Genomic DNA, 26285 nt, shown 5'->3' on the forward strand with positions numbered 1-26285 from the left:
TGCTGCTTTATTTCTTGCTGTTTGTAGGGGAGCTTACAAACATTTCAAAAAAAAAAAAATGTTTAGGGTATTTGAAACATTATAATTTAAAATGAAACGACCAACGTTTTGACTATTGTGAGAGATAGTTTCATTTTATATTTTCATGCGGTCCGAAAGACACAAGAATTTTATATAAGCAGGCTACGGTCACGAAACCTTATAGTCATGCATAGTTACTCTGAATCCATTGATGTATGCACTTTCGTGCCTAAGAAAATGATTGTGGCTGTGTAAACAAATATATGCTGAAATAATGTTTTCGCATATGTTACCGTCTTATAACAATAATTCATAGAGAGAATTTCAGGAGCGAAATTTTTTTATGTATGACGTTAGATACTACATCAGACATCACAATATACACTGTCCGTGTATTATGCAGACTGAAGCCTAGTAATACTTTGTGGTGCGGAGTATTAACCATTATTGGTGGTAAAGCCAATAAATTCAAATAATTGGAGAAAGTGAATTGTGTCTTTTACAAGGAATTCAGTTTGGAAACTTCATGCTGTATATTCCAACGATACAAAATGTTGATTGTGTTTAGGTCAGTGGTAGGAAGAATGCAATGAGCGGAAAGGATGACATTTTACGTCTTTATTGGCTGATTTTTTCACATATTACTACATTACTGCAATGTATTACATGCAAATATTACTACATTTCTCCGACGGCCACAAACAATGGGATATCGGTTTTCTGTTCCACACAAGGGTACAAAGCAATCGGTACGCTACACATTCCGTGTGCGTTATGGAAACGAAAAGCAGAGGGAGGTGCAGAAGAAGCGTCAGGGCGGAACGCGATTAGCCACCCCAGGGGAAGAAGGGCGGGCCGTTGCCGTTGCGGAGCTGCACGGGCCTGTAGTTGTAGAGGTCGAGGCGGCGGTTGGCCAGCGACTCCCCCCAGGTGGAGAAGGCGCGCTTCTCCGCGGCCGGCGCTCCGTCGCCGAATCTCTTCCCTCCCCAGCTGGAGAAAGCTCTCTTGCTATCGGCGAGGTCCTCCACGCCACCGTCGTCGTCTTGGAAATGGTCCCTCTTGCCACCCCAGCTGGAGAACCTGACCCCTCCCCTCTTCTTTTCGACCGCGTCTTCTGGAGCTTGGCCGTCGGCTTCTGCCTCCCCGTCGAGGCCGCGCTTGCCGCCCCAGCTGTAGAAGGACTGCTTGGAGCGCTTGTCGTCCTCCAGCGGGCTGCCCCGCGCCGCCTGCCAGCCGGGGACCGCCCTCTTGCCGCCCCAGCTGGAGAAGGCCCTCTTCTGGTCGTCGCCGTCGCCGTAGCCGTCGTCGACGTCAGCGCCGGCGACGCCGTCGGGCCCGGCGCGCTTGCCGCCCCAGGCGCTGAAGCTACGCTTGGCGCGCGCCTGCCCCTGCCACGGCTCGGCGTCGCCACAGCAACGCTCCGCGGCCCACGCGAGGCCCGTCGTAGCGGCCGCCAGCGCCACCGCGAGCACCATCAATGCTCGCATCCTCGGTCGATGCACGACTTCGCCCCTGCAACGACGACGTAGTGCCGTTAGTGGAGACACGGGTTTCTTTTTATAAACATGCAACAAATCAAAATGATCGTGGGTAGCCACTTGGGTACAATGGTTCGAAAAAATAACAAATGCACCTCTGAACGTAAATGCGGATGCTAGCCAAGCCTACATGTTGTGCTCTTCTATTTGACCACAAGTAGTATCTCTATAATGTCCTCAATATGTTTCAAGACTCAGTCACGGATAAAACAGTATTCTGTGTACACTACTGGCCATTAAAATTGCTACACCACGACGATGACTTGCTACAGACGCGACATTTAACCGACAGGAAGAAGATGCTGTGATATGCAAATTATTAGATTTTCAGAGCATTCACACAAGGTTAGCGCCGGTGGAGACACCTGCAATGAGCTGACATGAGGAAAGTTTCTAACCGATTTCTCATACACAGTGCCTAGTGAAACGTTGTTGTGATGCCAAGTGTAAGGAGGAGAAATGCGTACCATCACGTTTCCGACTTTGATAAATGTCGGATTGTAGCCTATCGCGATTGCAGTTTATCGTATCACGACATTGCTGCTCGCGTTGGTCGAGATCCAATGACCGTTACCAGAATATGGAATCGGTGGGTTCAGGAGGGTAATACGGAACGCCGTGCTGGATCCCAACGGCCTGGTATCACTAGCAGTCGACATGACAGGCATCTTATGGCATGGCTGTAATGGATCGTGCAGCCACATCTCGATCCCTGAGTCAACAGATGGGGACGTTTGCAAGACAACAACCATCTCCACGAACAGTTCGACGACGTTTGCAGCAGCGTGGACTATCAGTTCGGAGACCATGGCTGCGTTTACCCTTAACGCTGCATCACAGACAGGAGCGCCGGAGATGGTGTACTCAACGACGAACCTGGGTGCACGGATGGCAAAACGTCATTTTTTCGGATGAATCCCGGTTATGTTTACAGCATCATGATGGTCGCATCCGTGTTTGGCGACATCGCGGTGAACGCACATTGGAAGTGTGTATTCGTCATTGCCATACTGGTGTATCATCCGGCGTGATGGTATGGGCTGCTACTGGATACACGTCTCGGTCACCTCTTGTTCGCATTGACGGCACTTTGAACAGTGGACGTTACATATCAGATGTGTTACGACCCGTGGCTCTACCCTTCATTCGATCCCTGCGAAATCCTACATTTCAACAGCATAATGCACGACCTCATGTTGCAGGTCCTGTACGGGCCTCTCTGGATACAGAAAATGTTCGGCTGCTGCCCTGGCCAGCACATTCTCCAGATCTCTCTCCAATTGGAAACGTCTGGTCAATGGTGGCCGAGCAACTGGCTCGTCACAATACGCCAGTCACTACTCTTGATGAACTGTGGTATCGTGTTGAAGCTGCATGGGCAGCTGTACTTGTACACGCCATCCAAGCTCTGTTTGACTCAATGTCCAGGCATATCAAGGCCGTTATTACGGCCAGAGGTGGTTGTTCTGGGTACTGATTTCTCAGGATCTATACACGCAAATTGCGTGAAAATGTAATCACATGTCAGTTCTTGTATAATATATTTGTCCAATGAATACCCGTTTATCATCTGCATTTCTTCTTGGTGTAGCAATTTTAATGGCCAGTAGTGTAGTTGTGAATGCATTATGTCGGAGATAACTGAATTTGAACATACACAAATGGTTGGTGCCCGTATGTTGGGTGCTTCTGTAACCGAGCTAGCTGCATTGTTTGCGGTTTTATGAGGCACCGTATCGAAGATTTATGCCCCACACAAGGACAGCAAGAAACATCATTCGCTAAGTCACAATGCAGACGAAAGTGTGTGTTGACTGATCGTAACAGACGGTTGTTGGAGAGGATAGTGGCGATAAGTATGGGGAAGGCAGCTCCGAAAGTCACTGCAGAACTGAATGTCGCACTGGCGAACCCTGCCAGCACCAAAACAACAAGAAGAGAATCATAAGCAAGGAACTGCAAGGCGAGCTGGAATCCAGAAACTGGTGTTAGTAATGCAATTGCCTGTAACAACGCGGGCCGAAGCCATATAACCTAGATTAAGGAGCAGTGGAAGGAAGCCACTTGGTCATATGAGTCTTCTTTCACACCGTTTCCAAGCCGCGCGGAGGTGGCCGCGCGGTTAGAGGTGCCACATCACTGACAGCGCGGCCCCTCCCGTTCGAGATTCGAGTGCTCTCTCGGGTATGGGTGTGCGTGTTGTTCTTGGAATAAGTTAGTGTAAGTAGTGTGTAAGTCTAAGGACTGGTGACCTAAGCAGTTTGGTTCCTTAGAAATTCACACACATTTGAAAGCTCACACTGTTTCCAGTTTTTGGCTGAATTTATGTCCCAAGAGTGAAACATGTTGTGGTATTCCGTAGCCCTGTGCTTCCTCTGCAATATCGCATTAGTGCCAACCATTATGTGGCTAATTTGGCTTATCAGGTCCATCGGTGAACGTTTACTCCCCAATTCTAATTCTTTGTTCCAAGTCGATGGGGTCCCTGTTCACACAGTTGACACGGTATTCTCCGCCTCGATATGTTGCCCTTCATGCAAAGCCATTCTGGGAATACATTTCAGCAAGATAACACCCGTCCTTTCACGGCGAGAGTTTTTACTGCTTGTCTTCATGCTTGCCAAATCCTACTTTGGCCAGCAAGGTCGCCGGATCTCTCCCCATGTGATAACGTTTGGAGCATTATGGCCAGGGAACTCCAACAGCTTCGCGATTTTGACGATCTAATGCGTCGCCTCGACAGAATTTCGCACGATATCCCTCAGGAGGACATCGAACAACTCTATCAATGTCAGTCCCAATAACTGCTTGTATAAGGATCAATGGTGGACCACCGCATGACGCTCTTTCTCTTGAATAAGTGATACAATTTTTCTGAACTTGTAATCATTTATTTCTCTGTACATGTACATCACATCTACCGATTTACGTCCCATTCGGATAATCCCTTCGTGGTGCGCCGGTTTATTTATTTATTTTTGTGTACTCATCTTTGGTATCAATCAACCGTTTCAGCTGTACTTAGTCCTTTATTTTTGGGTCGCTACCTGTTTCATATCACTAGGGACCACATCATCAGATGAACATCAACACAACAATAAATCCGGAAGGAATAATAAGCCTAAGACATCCTTTGATACGATAATTTTACAAAAAACTTTAAGATTTTAAGAAATTTTTGTAAAAAATCTTTTAAGTGCTTTTACGTAAGAATACTAAAAATTTTTGTACTCACGTAACTAAAAATTAGAGCTCAAAAGCTCGGAATTTGGTAGCTAACACTCGTTGTACGTCAAAATAAAACACCACTAAAAGGTGATACGTCATTCTATAAAACAGCCGAATGCATGGATTCCAACCCAATACAATAAACTAAAAGAACTAAACTCCTCCCGCACAGGCCATCAAGGCCCAACGGTACTGACCGGCCGCCGTATCATCCTCAGCCCACAGGCGTCACTGGATGCGGATATGGAGGGGCATGTGGTCAGCACACCGTTCTCCCGGCCGTATGTCAGTTTCCGAGACCGGAGCCGATACTTCTCAATCAAGTAGCTCCTTGTTTGTCTCACAAGGGCTGAGTGCACCCCGCTTGCCAACAGCACCCGGCAGACCGGATGGTCACCCATCCAAGTACAAGCCCAGCCTGACAGTGCTTAACTGCAGTGATCTGACGGGAACCGGTGTTACCACTGCGGCAACGCCGTTGGCAATTCAATACAATAGATGGGATTTAAACGGTTTACATGCAGCTGTTGAGCAGCTGATCGTCCCCACGAACCAAGAGGCTACCAACAGTGTCTCCTCAACGACCGTTCAACGAACGTTGCTGCGTATAGACTTCTGCAACAGGTGCTTGATTTATGCGCCCATACTGACTGCTGTTCAGCGGCGACGAAGGCTCGAACTGCCGCGCAAGTACCGCATCTGGACATCCACTGAGAGGTGACAGGTGATCTTTAAAGATGGATCACGTTTTATGCTCCGTCGGACAGAAAGTAAACACCCTGCAACAATTGTCTGAAGGGTTTGAGCCGGAGGGGCGTTATGGTCCAGGGAATGTTTTCGCAGAATTCTCTGGATGATGATGTCAATCTGTAATGCACATTGGATCACCACAAGTATGCTATCCTTGGGGAGTAAGTCCACAACTTCATTCAGTTAGTGTTTCTTCGGCACAACAGCATCTACCAGGAGGATAATGCAACGTGCCACACAGCTCACAGTCTCGCAGTGTGCGTGCTTGGTTCGAAGAGCATCAGGATTAGTCTACTGCACTCCCCTGGCCACCAAACACCGCGCAGATTTCAACCCAGTCTAGATCTGCGGAACCACCTCGATCAGCCTCTTCGGACCATCGACCCTAAACCGAGAAACCTAGCGCAGTTGTCCATCGCATTGGAGGCGGCGTGACTGCAAATCCCTGTCAGTACCTTCCAGTACCTCAATGACCCTCTTCCTGAGCGTCTCGAAGAGGTCCGCTCTGCAAAAGGAAGTTATTCAGGCTTTTTACAGGTGGTCAGACTAATGTGACTGGACAGTGTAGTACTTTCCGGTTACATCTCGTGCTTGTTTTTCCGACGTTGTTGTACGTAAAGAGAGATAAACAGCAGTGGGGCTGAGAGTTACCAATGCAGAACTGTACCTCGTGTATGGCTTCACTGAGTGCAATGGTAGGGCGGCACAACAATGCGAAGTTGAGCTATTTCCTCAGTGCCGGCAACCAATTAAAGTACGTCTGCAGTTTCAATTTTTATAACTCTTTATCAGTAAATCTGTCCATACTGCTGCGTATACCTGTTAACGTACAACTAACACTGCCGGGGAAACAAACCAGGGACAGACCTGAGCAGTACTGGACGCAGGCTTGAGTCCTAAGTGTAGAGTGGGCCTTTGTCAAGGACCCATCTCGGAATTTGCCTGAATAAATTTAAGGAAATCTAAATCTGAACGGCCGGGTGAGAATATGGACGCCTTCCTCTCGTGTGCGAAACCGTTGGTTTACCACAGCGCCACTTCGCTAGGTTTTTTGGGTTGTGGAAGTAGACATGTTTCAGCCATAAAAAAAGGAAAGTCGCCGTACAAAAGAGTAGGAATTCTTCATAAATGGTTTTATTTATTTTGCCGGCCGCGGTGGTCTAGCGGTTCTGGCGCTGCAGTCGCTACGGTCGCAGGTTCGAATCCTGCCTCGGGCATGGGTGTGTGTGATGTCCTTAGGTTAGTTAGGTTTAAGTAGTTCTAAGTTCTAGGGGACTTATGACCTAAGATATTGAGTCCCATAGTGCTCAGAGCCATTTGAACCATTTTTTTTATTTATTTTATTTCTTTATTTGCACGTCAAATTTCGTAGGACCAAATTGAGGAGCAAATCTCCAAGGCCATGGAACGTGTCAGTACATGAAATAACAAACGAAAAGTAATAACAGATAAAAATAAAATGTTTATGAACCCGAAAAAAGCCAAGCAATAAGTTTGAGTAAACGCAATCAACAACACAACAAGCATCAGTTTAATTTTTCAAGGAACACCTCGACAGAGTAGAAGGAGTGACCCATGAGGAAACTCTTCAGTTTCGATTTGAAAGCGCGTGGATTACTGCGAAGATTTTTGAATCCTTGTGGTAGCTTATTGAAAATGTATGCAGCAGTATACTGCACACCTTTCTGCACAAGAGTTAAGGAAGACCGATCCAAATACAGGTTTGATTTCTGCCGAGTATTAACTGAGTGGAAGCTGCTTATTCTTGGGAATAAGCTAATATTGTTAACAAGAAATGACAATAAGGAATATATGTATTGAGAAGCCAATGTCAAAATACCCAGACTCTTGAACAGAGGTCGACAAGAGTTTCGTGAACTTAAACCACTTATTGTCGGAACCGTCAGTTTTTGAGACAAAAATATCCTTTTAGAATGGGAAGAGTTACCCCAAAATATAATACCATACGATATAAGCGAATGAAAATAAGCAAAGTAGACTAATTTTCGTGCCGAACGATCACTCACTTCAGATAATGTTCGAATAGTAAAAATGGCAGCATTAAATCTTTGAACAAGATCCTGAACGTGGGCTTTCCACGACAGTTTACTAACTATTTGATCACCTAGAAATTTGAACTGTTCAGTTTCAGTAATCATATGCCCATTCTGTGTTATTAAAACGTCAGGTTTAGTTAAATTGTGTATTAGAAACTGTAAAAACTGAGTCTTACTGTGATTTAGTGTTAGTGTATTTTCTACAAGCCATGAACTTATGTTATGAACTGCACTGTTTGAAACCGAGCCAGTGTTGAAGACAACATCCTTCACTACTAAGATAGTGTCATCAGCAACTGAAATATTTTAGAGTTACCTATAATACTAGAAGGCATATCATTTATATAAATAACGAACAGGAGTGGCCCCAACACTGATCCCTGGGGTACTCCTCATTTGACTGTACTCCACTCAGACCTCACATCACAGCCATTCTCAACACTGTGAATTTTGACCTTTTGCTGTCTGTTGCTAAAGTAAGAGGTGAAACAATTGTGAGATACTCCCCAACTTCTGGAGCAATATTTTGTGATCAACACAATCAAACGCCTTAGTTAAATGGAAAAATAAGCCTAGCGTTCGAAACCTTTTGTTTAACCCATCCGGTACTTCACAGAGAAAAGATAATATAGCATTTTCAGTTGTTAAACGACTTCTAAAGCCGTACTGTACATTTGATAGCAAATCGTGTGGTATAAAATGGTCAACTATCCTTACATACATAGCCTTTTCAATAACTTTAGCAAACACTGCTAGCATTGAAATATGTCTCAAATTGTCTACATTATCTCTTTCTCCCTTTTTATAAAGCGGCTTTACTGCTGAGCACTGTAATCATTCAGGAAAGTGACAATTCCGAAAGGAAAAATTACAGGGCTAACAAGTGGGGCACAGTACGTTAATATTCTGCTAGGCACCCCATCATATCCATGAGAGTCCTTAGTCTTCAGTGACTCAATCTCCCCCTTGTCTGTATCAGAGGAGTATTTCAGACATCAATCTCGGAAAGGCATTTCCCAAGACAGTTATATGATTCCCTGTAGAAACTAAATTTTTACGTAAGTCAACAGCAATGCTCAGAAAAATAATTGTTAAAAACTGTACTTATATCTGATTTATCAGTAACAAAAATATGTTTAGTACGGACTGACTTTATATCGTTGACCTTGTGTTGCTGGCCAGACACTTCCTTCACAACTGACCATAGTTTTAATTTTATTCTGCGAATTAGCCATTCTATTTGCGCATCACATACTATTTACCTTTCTAATAACATTTTTAAGCACTATACAGTATTGTCTGTAATGGGCTACTGTATCAAAATGTTAGACGCAGTCACAATTTCCGCTTTGTTCAACATGATTTCCTTATCCCACCAGTCAATCACTCAGGCTGCTTTTTACTGCTGGTACCCGTTTAGAACGTTCTAATGGAAAACGACTCTGCAAGAGCATGAGAAATGTGTTAAGGAAAGCTCTATATTTGCCATCTGTGTTATCGGCACTATAAACATCCTGCCACTCTTGTTCCTTCACGAGGTTTAAAAAAATCTCTATTGCCGTTGGATTAACTTTCCTACATAGTTTGTAATTATATGTGACACTTGTTTGAGTACTAAAGTCTTTTAGTGTTAAAATTTGTGCATCATGGTCTGAAAGGCCATTCACCCTTTTATTGACAGAATGCCCATCTAGTAATGAAGAATGAATAAAAATATTGTCTATGGTTGTGCTGCTGTTCCCCTGCACTCTAGATGGAGAAAGCGCAGTCTGCCTAAGATCATATCAATTTAAGACATCTACCAACATTCTTTTTCTTGCACCATCACATACAAAATCAATATTGAAGTCAGCACGTATTACTAATTTCTGGTGCTTATGTAAAGTGAATCAAGAACCCTCTCTAGCTTGAGCAGAAATGCTCTGAAGTCAGAGTCAGGGGATGTATAAACAACAAACGTTAGAAATTTTGTTTCACTTTATTCAACTGTCCCTGCACAAAATTCAAATATCTGTTCAGTGCACTGGTGTGTTACGTCTATGGACTCAAATGGAATACTGTTATTTACATAGATGGCCACTCCCCCACCCCGCATCTGGCTTTGGTAAACATACAATAAATGCCACACATAATTTGCACAAGTTTTTCGTAGTTAACTTTTATGTAAAATTTAGTGTAACTCTGCAGTAGTCTATTTCATAAATGTTAAGCGCCGATCGTTCATAATTTTGTGATTTTTTTCGGTTTCTTCATGTTGATTGCATCTTTGAGACGTCCATTACGCGTACCGTCTTCAGAACAAATGCAGTCATTTTCTAATTCGGCACCACATTTCTTAACTCTGTATGTACATTTCATAGATGATTGCGGGAGTCACCTGTTCAGTATATCATTGGTTCAAATGGCTCTGAGCACTATGGGACTTAAATCTGAGGTCAATCAGTCCCTCAGAACGTAGAACTACTTAAACCTAACTAACCTAAGGACATCACACACATCCATGCCCGAGGCAGGATTCGAACCTGCGACCGTAGTGGTCGCGCGGTTTCAGACTGAAGCGCCTAGAACCGCTCGGCCATAGCGGCCGGCTGTTCAGTATAGAAAACACCTTTCAGACGTCTAATTTCCAAAGTGTCATTGTATCGGGCTATCAGTTTCGGTGATTTGTTACGCAGACATTTTTTGTGCAGTACAGATATAAAGGTAAATGCAGGTAAGAAGTCAAACGAAATGCATCGACATTGCAACTAAACTTCAAAGTCCATGGGTCCCTAATACTAGGGCACACAGAAAATATCACCGAACAATCTCTGAATTTTTCTCGTTGTACTTCATGTTCACAGTATGTATCGAGTCTCGAACGCTACGTGCCAATAGATTCAATCTTCACGCGTCGTGTCCCTTGGATGGGTAATTACTCAAGTATTGTAATTGCAGTTGTTCTAGACGCTTATAATTTGGTATTGCTGTTGTCACAATCGAATCAAAGCGCTAATTCGTAGCAAAATGGGAGCGATGGGACACGCCTGTCAGTTTTTTAGCGCTGGCGTGAATTCGGATTTTGCTAGTTTTCTCTCGGTTGTATTAATTTAGTGGTAAACTGTGCGTTAAATGGTGCGGTTAGACTAAATATATTTTTCATCTCTCAGCACGTCGTAAATCCTACTCCGGCTGGCGTACTGTACGTACGAACATAACAGACACCATTAAACATATGCACCCGTTTAAACTGTGAATGAAGATAAATGTCTGTGCAGTGTTTGTGTTCAGTGTATTGCTGTTTTTACAGTATCACTCCGTTCCCTTACCCTAGAGCTGGACAAGCTCGTACAGTTTTCAGGTAGCGGTAGGTACTTGGTCTCGGCTTAGGAAGAGACATTTTGTCCTATACCTAATACGAAGTAAGGCGTGGCACAGAATTGACATTGAATTTTATCTTGGCATAATTTTGTTTACGCGGGTTTTTAAAGCTGCGTGTTTCATTCAAGTGGAGGAACTGGAATACCGTGTAGTCATAACATTCTTTGCCATGGAGTGTTTATCACTAACGAGATTCGTCCATAGTTGAAAGTTCATAACGAGTCTGTTTCTTGAGCTGCAGCAGTTAAGATATGTGGTGCCGAATAAAAAAAATGACCGAATTTCTCTTGAAAATGGTACGCCTGATGGACGTCCCAAAGATGGAACCAATATGAAGAAACCGAAAAAAAATCGGCAAAATGATGAACGGTGGGCGATTAACAGTTGTAAAATAGACTACTGCAGGGATACGTTACATTTCACATGGAAAGTTAACTATGAAAAAGCTTGCGCAAATTAGGTGCTGCATTTACTGTGTGTTTACCAAAGCCAGACGCGAGATCAAAATTCTCTACAGTATCTTCATCAATTAAAAAAAAAAAAAATCGAACTGATTTTGTACGATGACTTTTCTCTTTTGTGACTGAGATATCTATCGACTTCCACACTCCATAAAACTTGGTGAGGTGGCGCTATGGTAAGTCACCAGATTCGCACATGAGAGGAAGGCGTCAAAATTCTCATCCGGCCGTTCAGATTTAGGCTTCAGTAAATTCATTCAGGCAGATGCCGAGACGGTTCCTCGGAAAAAGAGTCAGCGGATTTTCACCCCCATCCATCTTAATTCGTTGATGGGGGCGATAAATCCCAATCATCCTTATTCCTTCTTGCGACAAGAATGGAAGCAGTGGACAACAATGGGTGGAATTCCGTGACCTTGCGCCAGTAAAGGCGGAGTCGATTTCATCTGCAAGAGTCCTATTTTTTTGTCAATTTTTCTTTCTACGATGCAAAAGGGATTCCTCTTATGGACTACTTTACAAAAGGCAAAACTAACGGGTTATACTACGGAAGTCTTCTTGATGATTGGAACTGATAATACTCGAGAAGATTTCTGGAAAAGTGAAAGAAATTCTTTTGACGAGGCGATGATTTGCATTTTTTAGAAAGTGTTGAAAACTCGTGGTTGAACTCAGCTGTATGACTCTAAAATATGTTCTCCTTATTCACTAAAATTCGCACATTCTTAAGTTTTAGGTACTGAAACTTCGAAAGAACGTTATGAGTCCAATGATGAGGTCAGCTGTAGCTGAGAATTCTAACTACCATACGAAATGCAGTTGAGGAATGGAATCCATTCGGGGTAAATACGCTAAGTTAATGAAAACGACGTCGGAATATAAGTTTATTTTTGACTTTAAAATATTGCCGTTCCAAGAAAGTGTTTGGTCGACTCGGCCACACAGAAGATGGTCTTTGAGATGATACAGCGGGGCGTTGGGTACTGGTAGGGTGAACGCTAGAACGGAATCGTAACTTGGTTCTCTCGTTCAACCTCAAGTCCAACTGAACCCGTGCGCTCGACGCCATACAAAGCGCACGCAGAGCGGGTTGCAAACTGCCGTGCAAGGGGAAACTGCTGACGTCGGGACAATGGAGCCAGGCGCGGTGACCCGCCGTGACCGGTGTTTGTGTTCGGTCCCTCGAGAACTGCTTCCCTCTGACCTAATGGGCTAACTACACTGAGGTGACAGCAGTGACGTCATACGTTCTAACATCGTGTCAGACCACCTCTTGCCCGGCGAAATGCAGCCAGTCGAGGCCCTGGTGGAGTGCATCAGCTGCAAGTGCCATCGACTCAACAAGTCGTTAGAAGTCCCCTGCAGAAATATTGAGCCATGGCTCTGAGCACTGTGGGACTTAACATCTGAGGTCATCAGTCCCCTAGAACGTAGAACTACTTAAACCTAACTAACCTAAGGACATCACACACATCCATGCCCGAGGCAGGATTCGAACCTGCGACAGTAGCGGTCACGCGGTTCCAGACTAAAGCGTCTAGATCCACTCGGCCACAACGGCCGGCTCGTAAATGCTCGAAGGGATTCAAGTCGTGCTATCTTGGGTGGCCAAATCATTCGCTCGAACAATCCGGAAAGTTCTTCAAATCAATTGCTAACAATTGTGGCCCGGTGACATGTCGCTTGTCATCCATAAAATTTCCATAGCTTTTTGGGATATGAAGCCCATGAATGGCTGCAAATGGTCCCCAAATAGCTGAACATAATCATTTACAGTCAACGATCGGTTCAGTTGGACTCACACCATTATGGAGCCAGCAGCAGCTTCCACAGTGCCTTGTTGATAACTGGGGTCCATGGCTTGGTGGGGTCTGCGCCACTCTCGAAACCTAACATCACCTCTTACCAACTGAAATCAGGATTCATGTGACCAGGCCATGGTTTTCTAGTCGTCTAGCGTCCAACCGTTATGGCCGTGAGCCCGGGAGAGGTGCTGCAGGCGATGTTTTGTTAGCAAAGGCACACGTGTCGGTCGTCTACTGCCAAGTGCCATTAACGCCAAATATCGCCGCACTGTACTTACGGATACATTCGACGTACATCCCACACTGATTTCTGCTATTATTTCACTCAGTGTTGCTTGTCCGTTAGCACTGAGAATTCTGCGTAAATGCCGCTGCCGTTGGTCGTTAAGTGAAGGCCGTTGGCCACTGCGTTGCGTGGTGAGAGGTAACGCCTGAAATGTGGTATTCTCGCGCACACTGTTGACACTGTGGATCTCGGAATATTGATTTCCTTAACGATTTACGTAGTGGAATGTCCCATGCATCTATCTCCAACTATCATTCCGCGTTAAATGTCTGTTAATTCCCGTCGTGCGGCCATAATTACGCCGTAAACTTTTTCACAGGAATCACCTGAGTACAAATGACAGCTCCGCCAATGCACTGTTGTTTTGTACCTTGTGTACGCTATTCTACCGCCATCTGTATATGCACATATCGTCATCCTATCATTTCTGTCACCTCCGTGTATACATCTGAAAGTCTGCTAAACAGCAGGATAGTAGCTACGTGAATACAAAAAACTGTCCTTCGATGGCCCTTACAATTAGGACAGCAGGTAGAATAGCAAATAACAGAATTTCACTTATTGTGCGTCTATACATTTAGTAGGAAGAATAGATGATTAAGTTTTTAGGTAGTTTGGGGATATTTTCAGGGTGCGAAATTCAATACACAGAGCTGACATGTTTGCGAGTAACAGTGGCTCTACCCTGGCTGGATATCGATCGAACTGAGGTAGAATGATAGGTACGACCGGCCGATGTGTCCGAGCGGTTCTAGGCGCTTCAGTCTGGAACCGCACGACTGCTACAGTTGCAGGTTCGAATCCTGCCTCGGGCATGGATGTGTGTGATGTCCTTAGGTTAGTTAGGTTTAAGTGGTTCTAAGTTCTAGGGGACTGATGACCTCAGATGTTAAGTCCCAGATCAGAGCCATTTGAAGCATTTTTTGGTAGGTACGGCTATGTCATTCCGTGTTGCTTCAGCTCTGTTCAAGACTTCATCAGTTACAGTAACTGGCGAGTGGTGGTGCGCCAGTGTCTCGACAACTCATCACCAAATGTTTTCATTGTGTGAGAGATCTGTTGAGGGCAACAGTCGGACACACTCTGTATCGGGGTGTGTCGGAACCACAAGGGGAACACGCGATCTTGCGTTATTCTGCTGAGCTCTAACGCACGGAGACCTTGAAGATATGGCACAGCCATCGATCCTAACACGTTATAAACGTAATGGCTGCTGTTCAAACAACTGGCCTTTGGGTACCCAATGGCACCGCATATCATCTCGCCAGGTGCTACCCCCCCCCCCCCCCCTTTCCCGCCCTTATGAAAATGACGGAAGTAATCTGCCAACTTTCACTGTTATCGAAGCGTCGAGACATGATGCTGTCTGGAGAACTGGAACTGCTCTGAAAGGACGGCGTAGGCTGTATGGCCATTGGTGTGTCGCTGTTGTCGCTGGATGCACCTATGCCGCGCGCCTCTGCTGCGGCTCCCGTGTAGATACTCGGTTTGTTGCAAACAACCCATTTCCTGACTTAAAGTACGTGACGTGGCTGCACCATGCTGCACCACTGGAAGACAATACAGCAGTGGAAGTCAGTGTAAAGACGAGGTTCCTACGAAAGTAATAGTGCAATTTCTGAAACACATGTGTATCGAATTTATTATGTAAGTAGTAGATAAGTGTGGATTCCGGGGAAATGGCGGAACAAACGAGGCAATACTGACTCTTCAACTTATCATCGAGTATTGGTTAAGAAAAGGCAAACCTACGTCTATAGCATTTTTAAGCTTGGAGAAAGCTTTTGACAATGTTGACTCGAATACTCTCTTCGAAATTCCGAAGGTAGCAGGGGTAAAATAAAGGGAGCGAAAGCCCATTTACAACTTTTACAGAAACCAGACGGCAGTTACAAGAGTCGAAGGGCATGAAAGGTAAGCAGTGGTTGGGCAGGGAGTGAGACAGGGTTGTAGCCTGTCCCCGATGTTATTCAATGTGTACATTGAAGAACCAGTAAAGGAAAACAAAGAAAGATTTTTAGTAGGAATTAAAGTTCAGGGGATAGAAATAAAAACTTTGAGGTCTGCCGATGACATTGTAATTCTGTCGGGGACAGCAAAGGACTTGGAGGAGCAATTGAACGAAATAGACATTGTCTTGAAAGGAGGATATAGGATGAACATCAACAAAAGCAAAACAAGGGTACAGGACTGAACACCAAATTATACTGTCAAAAAATATAGAAGAACAAGTGGCAGAATTATGTAGTCATGACAGGACGGCTATTATGGTGTTAGTGAAGAGGCACGGCGGTATGAAAGTTAATGAACCGGTCACCGCTCTTGAAGAAAGCGGTTCGCAAGGGAACAAAGGAATATAATTAGATTCAGATGGATGCGTCTGAAAATTAGAGCGAAATAAATCAAGTCGCATCTTTTGTAACAACATGAGAAACTATGTTCTCTGGAAATATTGCCGAACGTAGGTTGACGACATGTGAGTGCATGAGACTTCCAGTAAGTATAATAAGGCGCTGTAGGCAATGGGATTCAAGGCGGTTTCTTACAATTACACTGGCAACTATGATTTATAGTGTAACACTGAAACAGCGAATTTTAATGAACTATTATGAGAAGATACGAATCATATATGCCTAAGAGATGATCATACCAAGGGCAGAAGGCTAGACTTAACATTCCCTCGACTTCGAAGTAATTCGGGATGCTGCTCGAAGCGAGCAAGGTTTGAAAAAGGAATCAACCGTAGCGTTGCTTAGGAAACCAGACTGGTAGCTGCCTTGGGAAAACACAGAATACCTAATTCAAGAATACCTTATTGCAGTTCCTGTGTTTTTACGATGTACTTTGCAATGTCCTTTAGGCATGCGTGCATGTCTGAAGGAACAGGCACTGCTGCGATCGACAGCTGTAATCGTAGAAACTAAGCCAGTGGGACGTAGTATTTCATGACAAGACAAGGTCCAGCTGGAATCTGATTGTATTCGCAATTGCGAATACATTTCTTCTATTGTCTAAATCAGGAAGGCCAGGGGGAGATTTCGGTCCCCACTCTCGCTAATACGAACGCTAATGCGAATCCAGATGTTTGGTCGAATTAAATCAGGCAATGCTAAGACAAGTGGATTAGGAAACGAGACACTTAAGGCGGTAGATGAGATTTGCTATTTGGGGAGCGAAATAACTGATGATGGCCGAAGTTAAGAGGATATAAAATGTAGACTGGCAACGGCAAGAAAAAGATTTTTGAAAAAGAGAAATGTGTTAACATTGAATATAGATTTAAGTTTTAGGAAGTCTTATCTGAGGGTAGCCATGTATGGAACTGAAACGTGAACGATAAATAGTTTAAACAAACGAGAATAGAAAGTTTCGAAGTGTAGTACTACAGAAGAATGTTGGAGATTTGGTGGGTAGATCAATTAACTAATGAGAAGTTACTGAACAGAATTGTGAAACAAGAAATCTGTGGCACAAATTGACCAAAAGAAGGGGTCGGTTGATAGGACACATTCAGAGACATCAAGGGCTCACCAATTTAGTAATGGAGGGAAGCGTGAGGGGCGCCTGGGGGGGGGGGGGGGGCTAAAAATCGTACAGGGAGACAAAGAGATGAATACAGTAAGCAGATTCAGAAGGATGTAGGTTACAGTAGTTATTCGGAGATGAAAAGGCACAGTATAGAGAGCTACATAATACATATAAGGTATAAACAATCATGACGGAATTACAAAACGAGCAATAAAACAAGACGTTTGCATTTCCTGTATGGAAATTGGTATAAAGGCACTCACTGTCCTGTTGTGTTATTGCATTGTTAGCACTTTGTCCGGCCTCCTTTTTTCCTAATAATCTCAAAAATTCACTTTGGCGTTGTTTTGTTAGGGCCTGTAGTTTTTGCAGTGAAATTGTCACCCACTTTTTCCAGTATCGCTTTTCTCAGCTCACTTACAGCCTCAAAGTGCCTTCCATTGCTATATAAACTCGTTGCAAATATTTCCCAAAAGTTTTCCACGGGGTTCAGATCTGGTCTAAATGCAGGCCAGTGCAAGATATCGATATCTCTATCTTGAAACCAGTTTTTAGTTGCAGGAGAAACATGCATATACGCATTATCTCGTTGAAACGTAGACTTTCGGCCCATAGGTCCTCATTTATTCCAATCAGTCCTGTTTCTAGCATCTCAGCATAATTTGAGAGGATTATGGTTGTGTCCTCATTTATGTTGCCAGCGTAATTAAGTAGTTCTTCGTGTTGTATTCTGAAAACTGTCTTTTTTTACTATTTTATATAAAAACAGAAAGCGATAGGTATGAAGCAAAAAGTCGAAACTGCCCTTTCAACAAATTTCTTTGGGTGAACCACTACAACACTCGACGCTTCAGTGTCTGAACAAGTGACTGACGAATAAGCTGTGAAATACGTGAGGAAGTTCATAAAGTAGTTTGCTAACCGGGCAGGCGGATTGCAAAACAAATTTTGGCTCCCATTCTTTATAACTTCGCCCGCGGAGCGCATAGAAAACCTACTAGCTCTGAGAAATGTCACAAACAGTTTATTTTCTCTGTATGGGTGTTTAGTTGGATCTGCGAATTATACGTCTAGCAATCGGGCACCACAATCTGGTGCTTTCCGCCGTCAACCCCATCAACTACTTTAGCCGACCTAGCGCGTAATCAGTTTTTCCAGGTACAAAATGTTCAAATGTGTGTGAAATCTTATGGGACTTAACTGCTAAGGTCATCAGTCCCTAAGCTTACACACAACTTAACCTAAATTATCCTAAGGACAAACACACACACCCATGCCCGAGGGAGGACTCGAACCTCCGCCGGGACGAGCCGCACAGTCCATGACTGCAGCGCCCAAGACCGCTCGGCTAATCCCGAGCGGCTTTCCAGGTACAGATAAATTTCAACCCTTTATATTGAAGATTAGGATATAGCACTTTGTATTATTATTGCCTCTCTTGCTGGCTGTAGTGAGGTAATAAACTTATGCAATCTGTTGTGCTACATAACCAAAAACAAACTACATTGACGTTTTTTAATACTTGCTATAGCACCGCAATACAAATAACACTTTTCTAGTGAACAAGAAGAGACGCTTTACTATTAAGAGATGTGTGCTAAACGAGGAGCCACGGAGCATTGTTGGGCAGCAGGCCCCGAGGGCTGGCTCCGGCAGCCTAATCGAAAAATATTTTGGTTTTCTTTCTCCGTGTAAAATGGCCCCTCTCGCGCGGTGTTTGAGAGTCGCGGCTTAAGAATAGCTAACTGTAATGCGTGTGTGTACAGTGTTCCGTCGTGTTTGTGTTGTACGTTGATGAGGGAAGAGAGAAGATGAATTCCGGTGCCGACACTTAGCCTATTCTTGTCGAATAGCACCAAGGATTACGATTCACATTTTCATAGGTTGGTGGTTATGCGCTCTAAAATCAATATCATCGTCCCATCTGTACCATGGTGCGACTCTGGAGTGTATCACGGGAACTTACTCCTGATAATATGTCACTTCCCTTTTAATCATGAAAAGAGCTTTCATTGATTGCAAGGTTTGGACTCACTTCTGCGGGCATGCGTCCCAGAGAATTCACAGCATAACATCTTCAGTCGCCCTCTGCGATCCGAGGTAATAAATAGCTTACTACAGTTTTAGTGAAGTTACCTACTAGCGTGAAGACTTCAACAACAAAGGATGTAGAAACACTTTGTTAATTTTTAACCGTTGGCAGATGGTAATGGTACTCTTTGCAGTAACTATTATAAAATTATTATTTTCTTTGAGGAAGGAAAAAGCAACCAACCACACTATTTTTTAACGATAATTTATTTTGCCATAACTAGTTTTGGCCTTAGCGCTATTACCAGGCAGTGCTGAGGATTTCTTTTACGCATTTGTACATTTTCATCCTTCAACAGGGCTGTAAATTACAGGAAAACAGGCAGAAATCGGCACACGAAATCCTCGCTGCAGTCTGATGATGGGCCTTGGCCCGAAACTAGTAACGGAAAATAAATTATTGTTCCAAAACCTATGTTGCTGATATAGTTTTGTTCCTCGCGGATATTTAAAAAATCAGCTGCAGCATTCTCAAGCAGTCATGGATAATAATATTTTGGATGTTTCGTATGAGACCTACTGCAAAATAAAATTTTCGTAATTTCAGTTACGCCTAGGGCCTAAAGAGCAAAATAATACTTCTAATAATGTAAAGTTTTGAAATGGAATGGTTAAAGAGTAGAAATTTTTGAAGTGTTTGTGGTGGTGGTGGTGTGCAGCCGAGAGTACATCTGTCACTGCTGTCAGTATGGCACTGCTATCAGCCGCTTGCTTCCCCCACTCACCATTTACCTTTTTTGTTTTTGCGAGTAGCGCATGGGAAGAGTGATTGTCGGTTAACCTCCTTATGAGTACGTTGTGGCTATTTCGCGAGAGGTATGTGAGAGGGCTGGCCGGAGTGGCCGTGCGGTTCAAGGCGCTACAGTCTGGAGCCGAGCGACCGCTGCGGTCGCAGGTTCGAATCCTGCCTCGGGCATGGATGTGTGTGATGTCCTTAGGTTAGTTAGGTTTAATTAGTTCTAAGTTCTAGGCGATTCTAAGTTCTAGGCGACTGATGACCTCAGAAGTTAAGTCGCATAGTGCTCAGAGCCATTATGTGAGAGGAAGTAGGTCTAATATATTACCCGACTATGTCCAGAATGTGCTGTGTCGGTATTTCAATTACAGGAAACCCGATCGTGGTGCACAACGCCTCTCTTGTAGCGTCTGCCACTGGTGTTTGTTGAACATCTTCACCTCGCTCTCGCACCGGCTAAACGATCCCGTGACGAAACACTCCGCTCATTGTTGAATCTCTTCTATTAATCCACTTAGTAATGGTCCCCGAATGACGAGCAATACTCAAGGATCAGTTTAAAGTGTTTCGTAAGCTACTACGTCTTCCGTGGATGAATTACATTTTCATAAGTTACTTAAAATGCATTAATCCTAACATCAGCTTTCCCTACAATTTCCACTAAATACTCGGAGGTACCTTATTGATTTGTCGCCAGTAATGTATCAAACAGTGGTGGATCCTCTCGCCTATTTTTTCGAAATACTTTTCATTTTTTTATGCTCAGGATCAACAACGAGTTCTTGCATCAGTCGTGGAACCTCTCCAGGCCTTCCTGCATTTCGCTACTGTCTTTTGGCATTGCATCCTTCGTACAGATAACAACATCGTTCGTAAACGTCATGATGGAACATTGATCTGGACTGTAAGCAGTTACGATCCTGTAACACTACGCAGGGGTGCTCCCGAAATATGATTTTGTTCCGTTATGAGCGACGTATTGGGTTCTATCTACAAGGAAGTCCTGAAGATAATTACAAATCTCGTATTTGGTTCACGAAACAACAATGCGGAACTGTATCAAATGACTTCTTGACGTCAAAGAACATAACATCAACCTCAGTGTTGATAATGTTTGCTGGCATGTGTGAGTAAAGTAAATGTATGGCACCACAATCTGATTTGTACCATTCGATGTTTTAGAACTTCATGCAGTAGTGTTTCGCTGTGTAGGTAACGTTTGAGGGATAACATAAGAATGAAAATAAATAATAAGACGTCATCAGTAAATGAGCAACAAGACCATGAATAGTATGTGATATCAGTATCAACCTGGTATCGTAGGTGAGACTCGTGAACGCCAGTTCGCTACCTTGAAAAGTAGAGGTGAAGAATGTTTTCTGTTCTTATGCTTCTGTTTTGGTTTCAGGTCATTCTGCTGCTGGCACCAGTACCAGGCTGCTGACTTTGTGGTGGATGCATCGTGGAAGCAGACATATGCCTGGTGTTTGGTAAGTAGAGAAAGAGGCTACGTATACAGTTTGTGTTCTCAGTCAGTGAGCGAGAGAAATATTACACCACTTCCTTGCCCTGTGTCAGAAACTGTAATCGGTACAATCCTGGCTAGAATCTGAATACAGTAGGCCAATGAATCAAGCGTAGCCGTAGCGACAAGGGTTTGACATAGCAGTGGTGTTTTGCGCTGCTCGATGTTAGCCCGATGATAAATGGCGGTGTACTGTTTATAATCAAAACAGATGCCTCTCGGAAGGCAAACTGCCTGCTGCGAGAGCTGTCATATCTGCTTATTCGGTTTCAACGTAAGTGATCTTCACTCTGGAAAACGTGATCTAGTGTAGTCCGTCATACAATGCAGAAACTTAATTTAGTATCATACGTCACGAAAAGCCAGGTAAGAAGCGTAATTAGAAGATGATTCTGAACGTGATTGTGTACTGTAATAATCTTCCCTTTTGCAAATTGCAAGAGTGCTAGGTGGAATGTTCTCGGCCTAATAGTGAAAGACAGTTTTGTCGGTAGAAAAGCACTTCTTTTCCAATTTTGAACTCTGCAGCTGAACCTTTTTTTCCAATAAATGGGTTACATTCCTGATGAATGATTCTCAGCGTGCAAAATACTTATCAACTCCCATAATCTCGTGACTCAAAAAGTTTACCAACCACTACTTTCCTTACACGTGTTAGTAGATGATAAGCAGAGAGATGTTTGAGAAATTCGGAATTCTGATCCTAAGAGTCTCCATCCTAAAAGCTCCTTTGTGTGTATGTGCTTTGTCGTGATTGAAGATCATTTGCTCCAGAAGATTTTCCTAATACTCACTAGTTGTCTTTTTAACCTTTTTCTAGGAATCAATAAGATGAATATCTTTTGCATTTTAGAATACAGTTACCACAACCATCCCAGCAGATCAATCCGACTTCGCCTTCTTTCATGCAGATCGCTGGCATCCACCCACTTCCTTGACTGCTTATTAATTTCTGGTATGAGCTGGTGGACACTTGTTTCCTGCACGGTAACAGCACAAACTTAGTTGGATTCATTTTAAAACAGTTAAAACATTGCCAAGAAACTGTTTCTGCGTTTGCCTGTAGTAACCATTCAAGAAACTCTGCGCCCAATATGCGCAAGACGTGTTAACTCTTCATGTGCAGGATTAATCCCAACTGCACCGATAAAATTGCGGAGGTTGTTCAGTCATACTTTCTGAGTTCTTTGATACAAACGATCCGTGGTCTACAGTGGCTCCTTACAGAGTAATAATGTAATTACGATTAATTCGGTTCGTTACTCCAGGTATCTTCTGTGGAAACGCCTTCTCAACAGTGAAAAAGCCTTTAATATGCAATCACCAAAATGTGCAACACACGAACAAAGAGTAATGCAACAGCCCTCAGATGCAAAAGTAGTGTGACGTGGTTTTCGGTGTAGCGGGAACTGCTCAACGCGGCGTCGGCGTACCAGTCTTCCACCATATTCTTTGAACTTATACCAGAGGTGCATATCTGCGAGCCCTTCAACAGTAAACCTATGCCGTACTGCTGTGTATTACTGTTAACGTGCAACTAACAACTGCCGGAAAAACAATCGCGACACACAACCGAGAAAAACTGAATACAAGATACAGGGTGAAGAGTAAAGTGAGCATTGCTGTTGTCAGCAGCAAGGACCGTGAAAGAATGGAACGAGATTCAGACCGAAGAGGAAATACAGCGCATACTGTCGACGTCTGCACTGTTTTGTCGAGCCGGCGGAGCGGCCGAGCGGTTCTAGGCGCTACAGTCTGGAACCGCGCGACCGCTACTGTCGCAGGTTCGAATCCTGCCTCGGGCATGGATGCGTGTGATGTCCTTAGGTTAGTTAGGTTTAAGTAGTTCTAAGTTCTAGGGGACTGATGACCTCAGAAGTTAAGTCCCATAGTGCTCAGAGCCATTTGAACCATTGTTGTGTAGATATTTCCAGTGCATTATAGATAAGAGATAAATGAGATTAAGAAATCAAACGAACTGCAATTACTCTCTAATGAATCACCAGAGCCTACTGGTCTCTTACATCATTAACACAGAAAATATCCCTGTACAGCCTTTGAAATGTAGTCAATCGAGTTCAGATTCACCGTTGATAATGTATCACAATTTTTCTTGTGATATACCTTTTCGTGTCGTAGTTCGTATGCCTTTAATCGCCGGTGATCTAACCCTGTACTGTGTATTCTTAATATTTTCTTCTAAAAAATGGTTCAAATGGCTCTGAGCACTATGGCACTCAACATCTGAGGTCATCAGTCCCCTAGAACTTACAATTACTTAAACCTAACTAACCTAAGGACATCACACACTTTCATGCACGAGGTAGGATTCGAACCTGCGACCGTAGCGGTCGCGCGGTTCCAGACTGGAGCGCCTAGAACCGCTCGGCCACCACGGCCGGTGATATTTTCTTCTGTGATGCTGTTTTCACCTGGATCCTCTTCCAAAGTATGGGTACATTTGAATTCATTCGCCCATACCTTATCCGTTGAAAATGGTTGCAGCAGACTTCATACAAACTTCCACCAGTTTTAAATGAGCCTACGTCGGCAATAAACAGCCAGAAAACAGACAAATTTTTGACGATATAGAATTTCAGCTTACTGTTTTCGACAACGTCTAACAGCTTAACAACGATGTCATTGTTAGCGCTGCCGAAAACAAAATTTTTCCCTTTCTCCCTTTTCTATTTTCCGCTTTTTTTCAATTTTTACAAATGTTGTATCTACAGTTCAGATTCAACGCACGGAGAATTGGTGTAGAACATGGCTTAAATGGCAAAAACGATGATATTCCATTTTTTCCATACTTGTAAATTGACGAGCAAGATGGAAGATGTCATTAAATTAAAAGTGATAATGAGAGAAATTCTAAAGAGCGTCAGACTGTCACAGTTTTTCGCCGTTGGGAACCACGAAGATGCCACGAAAAAACATCTGGTATAAGGTGTAATAATTAAGATTCTGTATTTTATTCGCAGGTGTCAATTTTACTATCGCACGTTGAGCTGTTTGATTCAGTTAAATTGATTTTCCACTGGTGTCCAAAATTAAAGAAACAAACGGAGATTTTGGAAGGTTGTGCCACAAAATACTGTAAACAGGTCATAGCAAAGTAGAAACAATGTAAAAAATACAGAATGTAAACAACTGCAACGTGCGTAACAATAGACGGAAACGTTTTTCCAACATAACAGATTGCGACAACTGGGTTATATGCTCACTATGGTGTTTGACCACTTCTGGTAGCAATACTGGCCTGACAACGACGGAGCATGCTAGAAATAACGTCATCAATGTCATGCTGAGGCAATAACGCCCATTCTTCCTGTGGAGCTGCTCGTAAGTCTTGGAGAGCGGTTGGTGGATGCTGACGTGATGCGACCCTTTTCCCTAGTGAATCCCAGACACGCTCTATGGGATTCAAATCGAGAGAGCGAGCAGGTCACGCCATGCGTGCAGTATCTTCCGTCTCCAAGAAAACATCAATTACTCGTGCTCTATGACGTCGAGCATTATCTTCCACCAGTACAAAGTCTGGGCGCACAGCACTTCGCGACATCTCGTAACGATACCTAACAGCAGTTAAGTCTTGCCGATTCACCCGTACAATTTCATGAAAAGGTGGTAGTGTGGTTAAGATGTTCCCTGCCCACATCATTAGGGATCCTCCTCGATATCGGCTCTTTCCACAGTGTTTGGTTCCCGAAATCGTGGTCCACTTGTTCTCCAGATGCAAATCCGTCGAGAATCACTCTCCATATCAAATCGGGACTCATCTGTGAAAGAAAATTGGCCCACTGTTGTACCGTCCAGTGGCATGTTGACGGTTCCACTCTAGACGTTCCCTTCTATGAAGACACGCCAGAGGTTAACACACAGCAGGTCTTCAACAGAAAAGACCACACTGTTGAAGCTTTCAGTACTCCGTTTGCCTCGATGCAACACGTCCAAGGGATGCTGCGAGGTCAGATGCCGGTTTCCGTGTGCCACTAAGGCGGTACCGTTGTGCCGTTACAGCCAAATAACGGTCCTCGCTTTCTGAAGTCACACGTGGTCGGCTCCGGTCTTCGTGACACAGTTTCGGTCTCTGTAAACTGTCGCCACATGCGAGAAACAATAGGACGTTTCATGTTAACCCATCGGGCCACATGTATTTGCGACTATCCTGCTTCCATTCTTCCTATGGCCCTCCACCGCAGAGAATCTGATAGGCGTCTTCTGTCTGCCATATTGAACTGTCTGTTACTGCGTACGTAACAGTTGTGGATGAGGGGCTGCCCGGCAAACACTACACCCTTTGATAGGTGCCCTGACGTCATAGTTGACGTGATTTTCCGTTGACCATGTGCCATCTTCCGTTCAGAACACGATCGTACGGACATCTCTTGACAGTTTGTATGATTATATCGTTAGTAGGCACATGACTGAGGAACAGCAGTTTGTTGCTTTAATTTTGGACGCCAGTGTATATGTGTATTTATTATAAATAAAAATTTCATGCTGTGGTGACATACAAAATATCAGCTTCGACAAAAAGCGATCGTATGTCGGTTATACACTCTCATGAGCAGAACCATGGCGATCCATTCTCTGGCCTTCCATCTTCGAGCAGCATGATAGTTGATTCTCGGAAGCAGTTTCGTAAATTCACACTGCCACCGTGGAGAACGCTATATAGCGTACAGCTTCTGTTGAATAGCTTCAAGAACAGCTGATCATCAACTGACTTCAGGTTGGCGAGTGCCACATAAAATTGTATTAAAAAGTAATGAACTCATTAAACTAAAGATTTGTTCTAACACAGGGCTTTCCTAACTTGCTTTCCACGACGTGAAATTCGACTAGTCCTTTGTTCAATATGAAATACCAACCACGGAAAAACTTGGCGTGGTTCCT

At 43.8% G+C, this 26285-nt stretch overlaps 2 protein-coding genes and 1 pseudogene across 2 annotated transcripts in view; 1 reads left to right on the plus strand and 2 right to left on the minus strand.

Moving 5' to 3' along the window:
* The window catches only part of LOC126469864 (COMM domain-containing protein 4), a 555575-nt gene that overhangs the window by 124740 nt on the left and 404550 nt on the right, over nt 1-26285 (plus strand). The window contains exon 3 of the mRNA XM_050097178.1: nt 21270-21351. The gene's annotated coding sequence lies outside the window, so the exon portion shown is untranslated. The remainder of the gene's footprint in view (nt 1-21269; nt 21352-26285) is intronic.
* Nucleotides 625-26285, minus strand: part of LOC126469855 (uncharacterized) — a 102709-nt gene continuing 77048 nt past the window's right edge. Inside the window, exon 2 of the mRNA XM_050097165.1 lies at nt 625-1533. Within this exon, the coding sequence (XP_049953122.1) occupies nt 849-1508 (660 nt within the window). The 5' untranslated portion in view covers nt 1509-1533 and the 3' untranslated portion in view covers nt 625-848. The remainder of the gene's footprint in view (nt 1534-26285) is intronic.
* Nucleotides 5153-5270, minus strand: LOC126430134 (5S ribosomal RNA; annotated as a pseudogene).

This window comes from Schistocerca serialis, chromosome 1 (assembly GCF_023864345.2).
Source record: "Schistocerca serialis cubense isolate TAMUIC-IGC-003099 chromosome 1, iqSchSeri2.2, whole genome shotgun sequence".
NCBI lineage: Eukaryota > Metazoa > Arthropoda > Insecta > Orthoptera > Acrididae > Schistocerca > Schistocerca serialis.